The following is a 17200-nucleotide window of genomic DNA, read 5'->3' on the forward strand; positions in this document are numbered from 1 at the left end:
AAAAAACTTTTGACTAGCAGTATGTGTGTGTTTCCCAACGGTGCAGGAAAAAACATTTGAATACACAAATCAGTTTTTCCATGATCCCTCGTGACACCTGCAGTGTTTACCAAGCTTTGACTATTACAAACAAACAGACACATACATACATACTAGTGCTGTCAAGTGATTAAATCGCAACCAAAATAAAAGTTTTTGTTTGCATAATGTGTTCTGTGTATATATATATAAATAAATAAATACATACACACACACACATGCATGCATATATTTTGAAAATATTTACATATACATATATATTTATATATACACACACACATATGCATACAGTCATGGCCAAAAATATCGGCACCCTTGGTAAATATGACTAAAGGCGGCTGTGAAAATTAATCTGCATTGTTATTCCTTTTGATCTTTTATTTAAAAAAAAAAAAAAAAAAAAAAATCACAAAAATCTAACCTTTCATTGGATAATAAGAATTTAAAATGGGGGGAAACATCATTACGCAAATAAATGTTTCTCTCAAATACACGTTGGACACAATTATTGGCACCCCCTAGAAATTCTTATGAGTAAAACATCTCTGAAGTATATTCCCATTCATATTCACAATTTTGAGCACTCCAGGGTGATTATGAACATGAAATTATCCAGCCATGGCTTCCTGTTGCACAGAAATATAAATAGGAGGGAAAACAAAGCCCAAATTCCCTTAATCATCCATCACAATGAGAAAAACCAAAGAATATATATCTGATGTGCAGCAAAAGATAATTGAGCTCCACAAATTAGTGAAGTGGCTTTAAGAAAAGAGCTAGAGCAGTGGAAATTCCCATTTCCACCATCAGGGCAATAATTAAGAATTTCCAATCAACATAAAATGTTAGGAAATTGCCTGGAAGAGGATGTGTGTCTATATCGTCCTAATTCACGGTGAGAAGGAGAGTTTGAGTGGCTAAAGACTCTCCAAGGACCACAGCTGGAGAATTGCAGAAAATAGTTGAGTCTCGGGGTCAGAAAACCTTAAAAACAATTGTCAAACAGCACCTACATCACCACATGTTGTTTGGGAGGGTTTCAAGAAAAATTCTCCTCGCTCATCCAAAAATAAACTCCAGCATATTCAATTATCAGACACGACTGGAACTTCAAATTGGACTGGCTTCTATGGTCAGATGAAACTAAAAAATGAGCTTTTTAGCAGCAAACACTCAAGATGGGTTTGGTGAACACAGGGATAAAAAGTACCCCATGTGTACAATGAAATATACTGCTGTATTTTTGATGTTGTGGGCCTATATTTTTGCTGGAGGTCCTGGACATCTTGTTTAGACACGTGGCATCATGGATTCTATCAAATACCAAGAGATAAAAAAAATCAATAAGTGACTGACTCTGTTAGAAATCTTATAATGGGCCATGTTTGGATCTTCCAACTGTACAATAATCCAAACTCAAACCTCAGAAACAACACAAAAATGGGTCACTGAGCACAAAACCAAGCTTCTGCTGGCCATTCCAGTCCTCTGACCTGAACCCTATAGAAAATGAGTGGTGAACTGAAGAGAAGCAGCACCTACATGGAGCTGGGCATCTAAAGGGTCTGGAGTGATTCTGGATGAAGGAATGGTCTCTGATCTCTTGTCAGGTGTTCTCTAACCTCATCAGGCATTATAGGAGATAATTTAGAGCTGTTAAACTGGCAAATGGAGGTTTCAAAAAGTATTGAATAAAAGGGTGCCGTTAATTGTAGCCAATGTGTATTTGAGAGAAACATTTATTTCATAATGATATTTTCCCCCCATTTTAAATTCCTATTATCCAATGAAAGGTTCGATTTTTGTGAATTATTTAAATAAAAGATCAAAAGGATTAACAATGCAGATTAATTTTCACAGCCTTCTTTGATCAAATTTACCAAGGGTGCCGATATTTTTGGCCATGACTGTACACACACACACACACACACACACACACCACCCACCCACATATATACATACACATACATATATAAACACATTATTTTGGAATAAATGTGAACTGTAATCTGTATGTAGCTTGATGAAAAATATACTTTGCTTTAATTAATAGAACATTAATTTAATTAATTTAATAATAAACTATTGTTTTTTTCTGATTGCATGAGTAATGTTTATTTAAACAGAAAAATGTGTCAACATTAAGTGAGAGTGGAACAAGAAAACAGTGAGAACACGACTGCACGTCACTGACAAACATACAGGCAACTAGAGGCTTTCTTTGACCTGACGTGCACTTCCTCTTTGTCTTCTAAAACCCTACTGACCCTCCCTTGTACACATTCTGCTGTCCAAACATTGTTCATCAGCACACTGTATTTGTGTGAACTCTCTCACCCTCTTCACAGCGACATTAAAAACTTGCTGGTTAAGCTTTAAATGTACACATACAAGCAGCTTTAAGTCAGCCGAGAGAGAAAGAGTGTGTGTGTGTGTGTGTGTGTGTGTGTGTGTGTGTGTGTGTTTTGAGACAAATGAGGACATAAATTTGTAGAATGTCAAGGGTATGACATAGGTATTACAAGGAGAAGGTGACTTTTCAGGACATTACCCCATGTCCCCACTTTTCAAAGGCTTATAAATCACACAGAATGGAGTGTATTGAAAATCTGAAATAGCACAAAGTTTCCTGTAAGGAGTAGGGTTGGTGTAGGGCAATAGCACATACAGTTTTGTACAGTACAAAAACCATTACGCCTATGGGATGTCCCCACTTTTCACAAAAACAAACGTGTGTGTATGTGTGTGTGTGTGTGTGTGTGTGTGTGTGTGTGTTTGACACCAACCTAGTTTTGGCTTTTCTGGTGGTGGAGGCAGAGGAGCCAGCAGAGTCTTCAGACACGGAGCGCTGGAAGAGCGGGGACAGAGGCCTGTCATCTCTGGGGCTGAGATCCAGTGGCTCAGGAAAATCATCATCCGTTTCTGGCTCCACCACATCTATGAATTCAAACAAGACATTCAAAATTTTAATATAATTTACACTAGGGGTACGCAATATAAGACTGACATTAGATTAGATTGTGAATGGTTACAATGACCATGATCTGCCATCATGAAGAGATCATTGGTATTGTGTTACAGTGCATTCAGTCGCAGTTCTGTGGTTTTTTTAATGATTATTTTTGTTTTTGATTAATATTTCTATTGCAGTTACGTGGCTGCAGTTCTTTGGCACCACAAAAGTTTATTGTTTTCATGCATTTAAAGCCTTGCCAGTTTAAACTCAAACATTTTTACTCACAATGTTCTGTCATACAGTTTATGAAGCCCAAAGTGTACAGACAGACAGACAGTCAGCTGTCATGCAGAGTGTGAGCACTGCACTAAGTTCTCTTATATTTGTTATTGTGCCTAAACTGCCAAATACACACAAGGTGTGAACATAAACTGTTGGAAGACAATCAGATGCTTGTCAGCATTTTGTGACAGCAGCCTACTAAACTGATAACCGTGTTATTAATTTGAATTTGAAACAGAAAATCACTCACTGCTCTAGGCTGAAGAACTTTTGTGGATTTAATAAGATCAATGCACATTTAGTTAACACAGTGAAGCCCATGCAGTGTTTTATTTTTACATTTGTTTATTCCATTTCTTACTTGAATGTTGCAGTTACACAGACCCACCTACCCTGTACCTGAAAATATTTGTCTCTTTCTTACATTGTATGCATTTTTTTGTTTGTAATTTGCATCTTAAAATACTTAAAGGCATCCTACTATTTCCCTTTTTACAAGGTACAACATAAGTCTTAGGTGTCCACAGAATGTCTCTATGAACTTTCTGCCTAAAAAGACCCCACTGATCATTTATTATGCCATGCTGTAAATGCCCCTTTTTGGCTGGAAGCAAAAACATACTGTATTCTTTGTGTCTCTTTAAATGCAAACAAGCTGCTGCACCCCACCACAATTTCCTGAAAAGGCTATGCCTTGACAGCTCATGCCTGGGCTACTATGACAACAACAAACAAAACATCTGTTTGTTTATGATTACCATCTCTAGCTGTGTCCGAAACTGCTCCCTATTGCCTATATACTGCACTACATCAGGTGTCAGCCATTTTGTAGTGCTGTCCGAATTCTGAGCGAATGACTTCATTCCCTACATCCATTCAATACTTTATACCCACAATGCACTCTGATTTCGAGAGTTCAATCGATGTACACTCACTGAAGCACTATTTTCTGAAAGAAGCACAATACAAAAACTTTTTTGGATTTATTTAAATGTGGGATATTGTGATGTGTACATTTCTGGAAGAAAACTCTTATGCCTAGTTCACACTACAGGATTTTAAGCCGATTTAAGCCTGATTTGCAAGTTAAAGAGCTCACCGACAGGTTGGGCTGTGATCGGGGGAAAATCAACCTTTTTGTGTGAAGTACTCAACACAACAAAGAGGCTCACTGACGAAAATATCTAGCATGCCAAATATCTGGAACGGTCGCCGACTCGACATCACGTGGTGTCAGGTGTCATGACAAGCTACAGCCAATGAGAGAGCAAAGCATGGGTTGAGGTCACCAGAAGAAAAACAGCTTGTCTTTAACGATGTAGAGAATAGCTCCCTTTGGAATGGACTTTGTGCTTTGCAACTTTGCAGACCTTTCTCATGCACAAACAAACATATACATATATACGTATACACACACACACACACACACACACACACACACACATACTTTTTAATAAGTTTGGCTGTACTGCCATTATGATGCTATCTGAAATGAAATAAAATTCATTAATTCATTTACCCCTACTTTTCTCATTCACAAAAGGTAATAGTCAACATGAAATCAAAACAGACCCTTATAATTTGATTATTAAAGGGGTGGTTGATTGCGATTTCATTTTTTTAATGTTAGTTAGTGTGTAGTGTGTTTGAGCATAAACAATATCTGCAAAGTTGCAGCGCTGAAAGTCCAATGCAAACGGAGTCTTTTAAAATCAGGCCCGGCTCCACGGGGGGGCCAGGGTGGGCCTGGCCCACCCAGTCAGAAGCTTGGCCCACCCTGGCCCCACACATAACAGCCAATCACAAAATTGTTGTGATATTCAATGGAGGTTCATATATTTTTCTTTTCGCTTTCTTACCGCCCACACCCAAATACGTGCTAATACTGTATTTTCGCGCATCAGGGAGCCGCTATCAACATGCGCGAAATTGAAATGCATTTGAATGAGCGCTCGCGCCTTTCACTTTCACTTTCGATTTGGCGATCACACGTACCCCAGTGAGCAAAGACACGTCCAAACAACGTCTTTTGTACTTCGTTTTTGAACGTCCAATTTTGGTCCCCTTAAGGTGCAGACTGTGACGCCAGATGACGTCTTTTTCCAACGTCTAATGAGCGTCCAGTATTGGCGTCCACAGGACCTCTGTATAAGGGCTAATTGTAGGCCAAATGTGGTCTTTGTGGACGTCTTTTCTACATCAAACTTAAACTCATTTTAGACATCATGTACTCAATAAATAAATATTTAAATAACAAATAATGTTTCATCACAGGTAACCTATATTGATATTCATTAACCATGCTGATAAGAACAATGTTGATATTTGTCTTAAATAAAATAAATATTACATTCATTAATAATGTCAATTTTCTGCACATGTCTTCGACGTCCAAAAAAAGTTACCTAGTCCGACGTTCAAATGTAGAACTGCATATTGACGTCCAAATGGGGTCTTGGTTAGACGTCCAAATCGTGTAGACGTGCAGAATTGGTCTTGGACCGACGGACGCAATATAGACATAATCTGCACGTCCGTCAGACGTCTAATGTTTAGTGGGACAGTGCTCTGTGTAAAGGGAGAACATCTTACAAGATCAGATATTTGTCAATAAGCTAAGAATCTGTTGATGTATGGTTTCGTCAGTCTCAGTGGTGTAGTGCAGGGTATATTCAGGTATAAGGCTTATCAGTCGGCTTTGCGTAGCCTATACCTACTTCTAAATACCCTCTGATGTGCATTCAGTGGTGTCTCGCATTAGCCAAAATAATGACAGTCCACCACATGATTCGCTAATCAAATCGTCTGTGAATAAATGCAAAAATTCCCTAAAAACACCCAGTAAAGACAGTGATGCGGTCAGGACGCGCTGGCTTCCCTTTAAATATGATTGATGATTGCGCCCGCGCCTGCTTTGTCCCCAGACAAGATGGCAAAATAATAATTAATTATTGATTTCTAATTTGAATCAGTACATTATAATATGAAAAGAAAAATCAAAAGGACCAGGTTTTTGCGATCAGATATTTTTTAAACCGGTAAACTCCTGTAAACTTTTCAGTCCAAGGATCCAGTAAACGAACGCGTTCAAACAGCAAGTTTACAACAGCACTAATACAGAGAAACCCGAGATCAGAGATTGCGGAGAGTCGTTTCAGTTTGTATTTGGCTTAAAAGCACGAGTGTTTTATAATGGATTTTTTTCACTATATATAAAAATTGTAAATGGTATGGGGGAGGGGGAGGGAGGGATTACATTTGCCCGTCACTGCCATGGGAGAAACAGTCAGTCAAACATAGGAATATGTACAATTCTGGAAAAATGTATCTCTTTTGTTTTTGTTTTTTCAAATAGAGATCATATTCTCCTATGATTCTCAGTAGACAACTAAACAAATAGCTTGTAATTTACTAGAGGTTCTGACAAAATGTTAATTGCTGCGGTCTATTTAATTTTTAAAATTTGAATTATGTATTGCAAAATTTGCACCTCTGTTGTGGCTAATATTAATTTCATAATTATCCTTACTCCATGAAGTAGCAGAACTTACGTGAAAATGTGCAAATGGCCCATTTTGGGGTGAATTAAATGCAAGTCTTAAATGTCACTGTTTATAAGGCATTCATCCTTTCACTTTAAAAAAAAATGGGGCATAAAAATAGTAGCCTATATCCCCGGGGACGAGGCCATGCTGCGCAGCTTTAGAGAAGAGGTAGAGAAAACTAGGGGTGCAGGTAAAAATCTATTCATATATGAATCGCGATTATGTCTACTAACGATTCTAATTGGATTCACAAGTTTCAAAATCTTCTAAAGCAGCGGTTCTCAATCCTGTTCCTTGTGTCGCCCTGCTCTGTATCTCTCTCTCTCTCTCTCTCTCTCTCCAACAATGAAATGTTCCATTTATACACTTATTCTCACATAGCTATGAAAAGCGTGGATGCGCGTGTGGTTGCCGTACTGTATTAAAGCTTTCATCAGGATAAAACCGTATATTAAAAGCTAACAGAAGCAGTAGCATTTACAAATAACAGCGTATCTAAAAGTATGAGACGACAACAACAACAACAATAAAAAAAAAAAAAACATACCATTGAGAGCCGTGCTTGCACAGGTTCTGCGCGATCCTCTTCACTAATATCCTCTGTGTCTCAATCGGGCTCAAATTGATAAGCAATATAGACAACGCCATTGTTTACAATACAACCGGAGCACATGCCGCTGAGCTGAGGGGCGGGACATTTAGACGCACACTAGAGGTGGTTTAGCCAACCACAACACAGTGGACCAGCTAACCAATCTGAGCTCATCGTGTATTTCTGAGGGAGGGGCTTCATAAAACCAGGAAATGATCAGCGCATTCATGGGAGAAGGGACAGAGTGGTGTGGAATAAAGGTAAATTGTGTGAATAATAATGAGTTTTTTTTTTGTTTTTTTTAAACGAAGCATCAACATGTTAGACTGCAGCCCATAAATGCAATCAAGCCTTTTTTAAAAAAAAAACAAAAAAAAAACAGTCAACCACCTCTTTAATTGACCCTGTTTTTTGGGGGGGGGTTTTCCAGTGCAAAGTATTTTGAAAAAATAAATAAAACAAATTCATGAAATTAATTGAAATGTTAAAAAAATTAAATTTTATGAATTTTTGTTTATTTATTTTTTTCAAAATACTTTGCACTGGAAAAAAGTTTTGCTAACTTAACCAAGGTCTGACTCGGGATTTTATTAAAAAAAAAAAAAAATTTAAATGTTTTTTTTTATGTTTAAAATCCACTCCCTTGGCTTACTTGGATAAGATGTTTGAAATGATAATAAATACTACAAGAATAATAATAATAATAATAATAATAATAATAATAATAATAATAAGAATAATAAGAATAAGAATAAATAATAAGAATAAGTACTGAAGGACAAAGAGGAGCGGCACACAATCTTAAAACACAAATCTGGATTTGATAAATTACAGACTGTACAATTACACTATGAATCATATCCAAAACTCAACACACAAAAAATAATCATCAATAAGTGTTCCTACATTACCAGAAACACAAGCTGGTTTTCTGGGAAACCTTTTTATATGCCCACTGGATTGGTGGAAACAGTAGTATGAGTGAAGAATGTTGTCTTGCAGCACTGTGACGTTCATATCTGTAAAGATGTCATCTGCTGGTGCTACATTAATGCAGTACAAGAAGAGCGGCCAGACAGCACGTACAATGATCCGTGAGGAAGACCGGCAGCACTCAACAGCAGTACTCAACTGTTTGCACTTTTATAATTCTATAATTGCCATTATAATTGTATGGGGGGGGGGAGTGACCTAGACAGTCTTTAGAATGTTTATTTATTTATTTTTTTACAAAAAGTAATTGAGTAAATGACAAAACTTTACATTTTTTATTTTTTTTTGGTAAAGGATTTCCTTAATTCTGGTGAAGAGTCAACCAATACAAAACTCAGCAATTGTACATTAATCTATATTGTTTTTTCAGCAAGGAAGATTATAATGGTATTACTACTTTTACAGAATTTACTTAATTACTGAATTTCACCAGAAAGATTTGTTTGTTTATTTTGTGTAAATAAAGAACTGTATTACTTTAGTCAATTATTCAAGTATTACATAGGCTGATTTATTCATTTTTAAGTATTTGGGATTTTAAGAACAAGTGGAAAATGTGCTGAATGTTTCATTTCATCCAAGTGAAATTAGCAAAGCAGTTAGACTGAATTTACATTCGTTTCAAACGCGGAGCCAGGCGCGAGTTGACACAGGTTGCGCATGTGCGTCAAGCCTCGTCCATACTGCCAGATGCACTCGTATAGAGACTTGCGGTGCGGAGCCGGGCACGAGACCGTGAGTATAAACGAGCATCACGAAACAGGCTGCATGTGTGCGGCAAGTGTAAACAGCTCGTCCGTGAGACGCGGGATATGCGCTGCGTGGGGCAGAGAGTAGCGAGTTCAAACACCAGTTCAAAACAATGAGGAACAACATATTTTTAAGAAATGTAGTAGAGTAGAAAGTATGATATTATGCTTCAGAATGTGGCAATGTAAAAGCTTCTCAAAAAAACAAATACTCTGACAAAGTACAGATACCTAAAAAATGTATAAATATAGTAATGAAGTAAACAGTCCACCTCTGTCAAAAACAAATAAACCATACTGACCCCAAATTTCTGAATGGCAAAGTACACCTGCAACTACATCACCTACAATACTGCATCTCAAAATTCTCTTTTCTCTCCCCTATGGATAGTGACACTTTGTTCTCTTGGAGAACAATACAAAACTTTCTTTTTTAAAAAAAAAAAACAAATACGCTGCGTCACAAAAAGCCACTACAATGGGAGCCGTGGCCTTTAGATCAACCTTTAAAGGGATGAAAATGGCTCATCTCATGGCAGACTTGCCCACACAGCACTTGTTAAAACAATGTTTCCAAGGACAGAACATTGTTTTTCCATTGCTCAAAAGAGCATTCATGTCAGTAGACATAAGAAACCAGGACCACGGAGGGCGGAGGGGGGCTGGTTGGATTAGGTGTGTGCCAAAGTTTGATGTACATTACTAAAGAAGATGAAAACATGTGACATGAAGAATGACTACAGCTGAATAATAAGTCATTTTCCCACCATGCACAACCTAAAACACAAATTTAGCTCAATTGTACCATTAAATAAAAAGGCTTAGTGCTTCAAAATGTTTACAGATATAGCTATATATGGAAACAACATTTATCTATATATTTTCTCAATAAATGGCAATAAATAAAATGTATTAACATATAATTTCATTTCATATCAGGAAAACATGCAATTAGGAAAATAAAGCGGGTTTAATCCAAAGAGATTAATCCAATTTTAGAATTGTTATGTGAGAATATAAATAAAGTTAAGACACACCACTGTAGATACGGAAGCTGTCATACATTATACAGTAAAATACTGATGATAAGAAATGTTTAAGCAGCAAATTAGCACATTAGAATGATTTATGAAACATGTGACACTGAAGACTGGAGTAAAGGCTGCTATAATTTCAGCTTTGCCACTGCCGTAATAAATTACATTTATATTTTTATATATATATATATATATATATACACATACATACATATATATATATATACATACATACATACATACATACATACATATACATATACATATACATATACATACATATTTAAATAGAAAAGATTTATTTTAAAATCATAATATATTTTACAATACTACTGTTTTTATTGGACTTTTTTTTTTTGATCAAATAAATGCAGCCTTGGCGAGCAAAAGAGATTTCTTTCAAAAAGAGACAGACACAGAATTTCTTCAGAAGTTTAGGACAGAGTGTCATTATTTTACCTTTTTATTCACATTAGTACATTTTATTAAATGGGGGAAAAAAAGAGAACGATGTAAAATTTACAACAATGAATAAATCGAAGCTTGGGGCTTTGGAATGAGACAAAAAAAGTCTTACAAAAATACATTCCGTAAAAAGTATTTGGAGTCAGAACTACATTTTTGCACTTTTGGGTTGATAGACTGAGGGTTATTCTGACTCGGTGTTATCCCCTTTGGACAGTTTTTGGGTTGTTGTGACATTAAGTGCCGCAAAATCGAAAAAAATAAATATCTTTCAGCCACTGTGTGTGCAGCATCTTTATTTTAGTGCTGCTGCTTACGGTCTAGACACAAAACTACATCACTACAGCTTAATCAAAACAGGCCTTTGTTACTAGAGAAAGAAAAAAAATGATAAAGCAATAATTCTGTTCAACCATGTTCACCCTTAGAAAATCCTACAGCCCAGAGCAGGAATGCTTTAAATGTAATGATTAGCAGGAAATGACTTTTCTCGTTGAAGATTTCAAGGAAAAAAGCTGTCATGTGTCATGATCATGATAGAGTCTAGTTTGGAGAAGGGTCACAGTTTAGACCACCCTCATACTAGGAAGAGCAGGAAACTAATGTGCTAATGTCATAAATTAATGGAGTGCACAAAATAGAGAGGGTCATGATGACGGATACTGCAAAAATAGTAGCCTCAGCCTCAGACAATGCAAACATGGAACATTCAGACTGCTTAATGCATGCTGCATGTAAAACGGACAAGAGCTTTCTCCAAATGGCACAATCAGATCTGAAGCCCATAAACCTATTAAATAAAGCCTTTTATTTTGCTCTGAATTGTAATTGTGTAATTTTTTTTTTTTTTTGTATTTAAATAATTTGTGGTCTTACTATAACTATAATAACAAAAGTAGAAACTAGTTGAAATTCTTAATCCATTGAGAAAATTTACAACTGAAGATTTAGCTTAGCATTACAGGAAAAAAAAATATTATACAACAAAATATATATTTCAAATTGTACTAATATTTTTCACAACATTATTGTTGTTACGTTTTAATTTATTGACCAAAAAATTAATAATAATAATTTACTGTTAACAACTGGACAATTATGTCAATAGCTAAAAGCAGTGGTTGACCAATATGGGTTTTTTGACAGCCGATAGCCGATATATATTTTTTAAATTTTACTTAGTATTTAAGAAACTTGAAATCATTTGACAATGGATTAAAAAATAAATGTGTAGATGACAAAGTATTTTTCACAAATAAATAAATATTTAATAAAAATATAATTAAAAAGGAAGTAAACACTGTAACCAACAGGGCACTCAGTATTCTGGGAAGTTTGTGTGCATTGGGAATCATATTTTTCAAATAAAGCCAAGGTAACACTCATTTTACATACAGCACACAATGAAAATGACATGAATACGACAGTGGGCAAATGCATAAAGCGCTGCATAATTTGAAATCACGAGTTTAAAGTTTAAAAGCATTTAATTCACACGGACCGACCGTCATGCAGAGCACATGCGATCATGCAGGATACAAATGCACACTTCACAAGATCTCGCAGCTGGATTCGACTAAGTTTGCAAGGTTTGTGAAATTAAATGTCCATTAGTCATTCAAAGATTTGTTTAAATTATATAAATGCATATTTGCTTAATGCTGACGGCAAACGAGAAAGTATTATAATGTTTGCCTTTCTAATACTAATAATATAAAAGCAATCGTTATAATACTTTTTGTATATATTAATTGCTTTGTTTAACCGTTCTGATTATTAGACAGACTTCTATCCGTATTAGACAGAACTATTAACGACGACAGGAGAATGTGAGCGCTGTGTTCTCAGCGTCGTCAAAATAAAAGACAGAAAAACGTATCGGCCGATGCCGACATTTGAAAAATGCCAAATATCGGCCGATATATCGGTCGACCACTAGCTAAAAGTCCAGTTTGCAAGACTAAGTAGTCATACAAGTTGCATATTCAGACATTACACACGGATACCCAGAGAAGAGAGGTCATGTCCCATAATACCTTTAGCCTGGCGGGGGATAACAACTACAGTAGTCTTCAGTAGTCTTCCAGAATGTGGCTAAGATCAGAAGATAAGACGCTGTGACTGGTGACCAGAACAAGTTTGCGAAAAATTGCAGCAGTGACACTTAAAGTGCTTTTATGATGTTTATGCTCTCAGTCACTGATGGAGTCGGACCGCAGCTAAAACAGCACAAGCTTCAGGTGAGAGGCAAGCTGTGTACCAGAATAAAGAGTGCTAGTGTACTAAAAGCAATGAAGATGTTAAAAGCCTTCTGTGTTAATCATCTGCCATCTCACTGACTAACACTTCAGAATATAACCGAAAAGTGCAAAAGGGCAGGAGGGGGATGGGATTTGCTCTTTTTTATTATTAATTAGTGCTACAAAAAAAGATATATGTTGCGTCCCAATTCGCATACTATCCGTCCTAAATAGTATTCGAAAATAGAATTAGTATGTCCCAAATCACAGTATGTTTAAAAAAGTATGCCAAAGATTCCCGGATGGTCTACTACTTCCGGTTAGAATTCGAAGTACAGATCGATGCACACTCTAACTGCTAATATTGCCCACAACACATTGCGCGGCGGACGAGGAATCGATCAGAACTACAAACACGCATAAAACGTGTTAAAAAAAACTACAAACATGGCGGATATGCGAGACCAACAGACAGGTAGAGAAAGTGATTTGAGTGATAAATAATCAATGTCTAACCTGATTAAAAAATATTAATTTAAAGTTATCCACGTTATATTTCATCTGCAGCAACACTGTGAACTTTTATAACGATAAGTTTGGTCATTAACTTTTAAATGCATCATTATGCAAACACATGAGCAGAGTTCTCGGCGTGAAAGACCCGCGATGTGCTGCTTTATTTCTCTCCAGTAGGGTAGGAAATCAAATTAAACGAAATGTGGATGATGTTAACTGTGATAAGATGATTAATAGGGCAGTTTAAACAGTGACAGGATGCAGTAACTAAGCAACAGAATGTCCGTTAAAGAGGCAGTTATGACGAAGTAGTTTGTCCCAAAGCCTGCCTACTATTCTGCTACATACTCAAAAGTATGTACTTTTTCTTCACAAAAAGAGTACATACTTTTAGGGCATAGTATAAGTAGGCGAATTGGGACGCAGCAATAGTGACAAATACTCAAAGGGAATTAAGGAAAATAACAGGTCTTATTTCTGTTCACACAAGATTTCCCTAGAATAACAATTCCAATAATCAATATTTGGTAAATAAATGAGAGAACATCAGTCAATGCACCACAGCACATCTATCAAGTTGTACACTATCAAGATCACACCAAAACGCATGAATGTGAAATTACACCAAACAGTGCACACAAGACACATACCAAACTATATAAAACAGTCGTTAAAAAAAAGGGGAAAAAAACAAACCAGAAATCCCAGAAACAGTTTTGAATGTATTTTTGATTACTGCCACATGAATAACCCCCAAGTTACTCCATTGATTTAAGTCTCACACAATACTGACATACACAAACATGACTCAAGATTTCAAGACCGATTCGTGAGTCTGTTCGATCAAGTCATTTGTTTGCAAATTGGACTACAATGGTCACGCAGGGAGGACAATGTGACAATGCTATTTACACTTAGTATTTTGCATTTTGGTCAATCGGATCACAAGTGGACAACAGAGAGCCTCTTTTGTCTGTTATTGAGCACTTTCTTTGAAGGAAGGGTCTATGTATGTATATATGCTTTTTCTGATCTTTCAATCTCAATCTAACATCGCTGAATAAGATCATGCAATTTACATATGAATGCAAAAGGAGACAGAAAATAATACGAAGAGCAGCAGCTATAGTTTCTGCTATGTGGGTTTGCTGTTAGAATCAGGACTGGTAAGAGACCATCGTGCTTTTTACATTTTCACTTTACACCTTCAAACCGAGTATAAATCCATCTGGCTAGCACACTTACAACATGTCCCATAATGTTTAAACAATTAGGTCAGTAGGCAAAGAGGAAGTGGCATTTTGTGGCTGTTCAAATGTATTTGACCACATGAGCACCTACAGTACGAAAGCAATCCAGTTGAATGCATTTTTTCTACCCCTGGAAGTGGTCGAAAGTGGACAAAATCAAAACATCTCAGACCCTGTTTACATCTGTATTTAGAGTTGTCCACTTGTGATCGGATTGACAAAAATGTATCTTAAAAACAGGGCTTGTTTTTTTTTTTCAGTGCCAAGTCATTTTCATCTCATCCAGGGCTCAACACTAAAGATGGTCCAGGAAGAATGTGAAAGGTTCAAGCCAGTTAACCCTTAAAGACCTAGAACATTTCTGGGGCACATGACATGCCTGTACTTTTCTTTGTTTTTTCAGACATATTATAGCAATCAGCATCAAGAATCACATCGCCTAGCAAAGACATAAATTCCAGTGCTTTATCCGATATGTACCGCTTTTTCATCCTTTTATGCCAAAGTGCTCTGTTCTGTGTTTTTCTGGGCTTTTTCAGAGAGTGCTCTCATGCAAATGTGTTACTGTGTGTTTGTTTTCATGCACGCATGACACACTTTACTTTAGCTCAAATTTACAAAGAAACTTGCTAAACAATGGTTGCTAAACAAGACCAAAACCTATGTTTATTGGTTGAATATGTCACAGTTTGATCCAATCTGGGCACGGGGGTGGGACTAAGCATCAACAATTGTTCCTGTTTGGCTCAGAGGAACAAAATGCATTGGTTTCTTCTGACGAATCAATGTTGTCAAAATGTGATGACGTAATCATGTATGCTACAGAGCCTCTGAATATGAGAATATGACAAATGAGAAAAATGCGATATCTCCGAAAAGCGGATAATCTCTGCTTTACGACACTTTTTAAAGTATTCATATAGGATTTGCAGTTCAAAAGTTATTAAACATTTAAGAACAATAGTTATTTTTAGCCGCAGGTGGCTGTCTCGTTCTTTGAGGGTTAACAGGATTTGAAAAAAAAAGCATTTTTAGTCACTTGCAAACTTAAACATTTGTTTTTGTGTGATGTATGTAATTTGAACAATGGAATACACAAAACAATTTCAGACTTCAAATTCACAACTCCGATACACAAATTCCTTTACTATAGTATTGTAGATACAGAACTGCCACAGCAAAATCAGAAGAAAAAACATTTCTCACCCATCTCCAATGCGATGTCAATGTCTGGAGTTGGTGTGACATCAGTGGCATCCATGCTGTCCTCATCATCGGCCTGTGCACGACCTCGACTACGAGACCTACAACACAAACAAGACAATATTGCTAATATTCCACAACAGCTGAACAATACCGTTCTTCAAACACACACAACACTTCAAACAGTAAGGCCTCATTCAGACTGTCAGCCCAAATCCAATTTTTGTGCAAATCCGATTTAAACAGTCTGAACGGCAACGAACTACATGAAATCCGATTTGGGAAAATCCGTTTTGAGCTACATTCGTATGTGGTTTGGAATACTATTTAAATCGCATTTCTGAAAATCCGTTTCAGTCTGACCGGTCAGATCAGATTTAGCGTTGTTTTTTCACATTCTCACACCACGTAAAATGTAAACACGTCAGATGTTTTTGCAGAAACAAGCTTGCGTCGTTACGAAGTGCAAGTCAAGTGGAAAAAACAATATTGTGCTAGTATACGTACCTCTTTGTGTTTTGAAAGTAGCGGAGACAAAAAAAAAAAAAAAAAAGCCTAAGTAGCGGAGACGGCAGCATGGAATAAAGTCGCACATTCAAGCTTCTTGCGTTTCTGCCGCTGCCTCACAAGAGGAAATATAATACTACAGCGCAACCGCGACGGTAAGACAACATCTGTATTGCAAACTGTATTGCTGTTACTGTTCTTTTTAGCGTAGGCATAACGCAACGGCATTACAATAAAAACCAATGCACATTCAGTAAAAACGAAAGATTTATGGACACACAAATCGGATATGAACAGTTGCGATATGCTGTGTGGACATTCAGTTATTCAAATCAGATTCCATCTGGATATGCACAAAATCGGATTTGGGCTGACAGTCTGAACGAGGATTCATTTCTATAGCCTGAACTGTTTTTAGATCAGTGTGCAGAGTAGAAACTAAGAGCACATCAAACCTGTGAGTCTTAACCAGCTCATCTAACTAGTGAACTGTTCTTTTGATAGGATCAAGGTTTATTGTGAATTGTGAATGTGCAGCATTTGGCAGCGGGTTTAAATAGCATCTTCTCTTTTAAACAAGCACTTCTACTTCAAAAAGTCAGAAACTTGTCTTGACACTGGGTTATTGTGCTGTACAGACTCTTTTACTCACAGGATGAGTGCTGATATATGGGTTAGTGATCTTCATGACAGTGCGGGTCAGTGTGTGAGTCTCCACCCTTCCCCCACCAGCACTAACCAACATGTCAACACGCATCTAGCAGCCAATGGAGGCTCAGTGTGGCCTGCAGCAAGTGCTCGGCTGCTCGTCACTATGGTTACAAAA

General features: G+C 36.8%; 1 protein-coding gene across 8 annotated transcripts in view; it reads right to left on the bottom strand.

The window, feature by feature from the left end:
* kmt2ca (lysine (K)-specific methyltransferase 2Ca) overlaps nucleotides 1-17200 on the bottom strand; it is a 149911-nt gene that overhangs the window by 97906 nt on the left and 34805 nt on the right. For all 8 annotated transcript variants that reach the window (XM_058765623.1, XM_058765622.1, XM_058765621.1 and 5 more), the window contains exons 3-4: nucleotides 15871-15968; nucleotides 2826-2976 (exon numbers count right to left, since the gene is read on the bottom strand). In XM_058765623.1, the coding sequence (XP_058621606.1) occupies nucleotides 2826-2976; nucleotides 15871-15968 (249 nt within the window). The remainder of the gene's footprint in view (nucleotides 1-2825; nucleotides 2977-15870; nucleotides 15969-17200) is intronic.

The sequence above is a fragment of the Onychostoma macrolepis genome, chromosome 24 (genome assembly GCF_012432095.1).
Source record: "Onychostoma macrolepis isolate SWU-2019 chromosome 24, ASM1243209v1, whole genome shotgun sequence".
Lineage (NCBI taxonomy): Eukaryota > Metazoa > Chordata > Actinopteri > Cypriniformes > Cyprinidae > Onychostoma > Onychostoma macrolepis.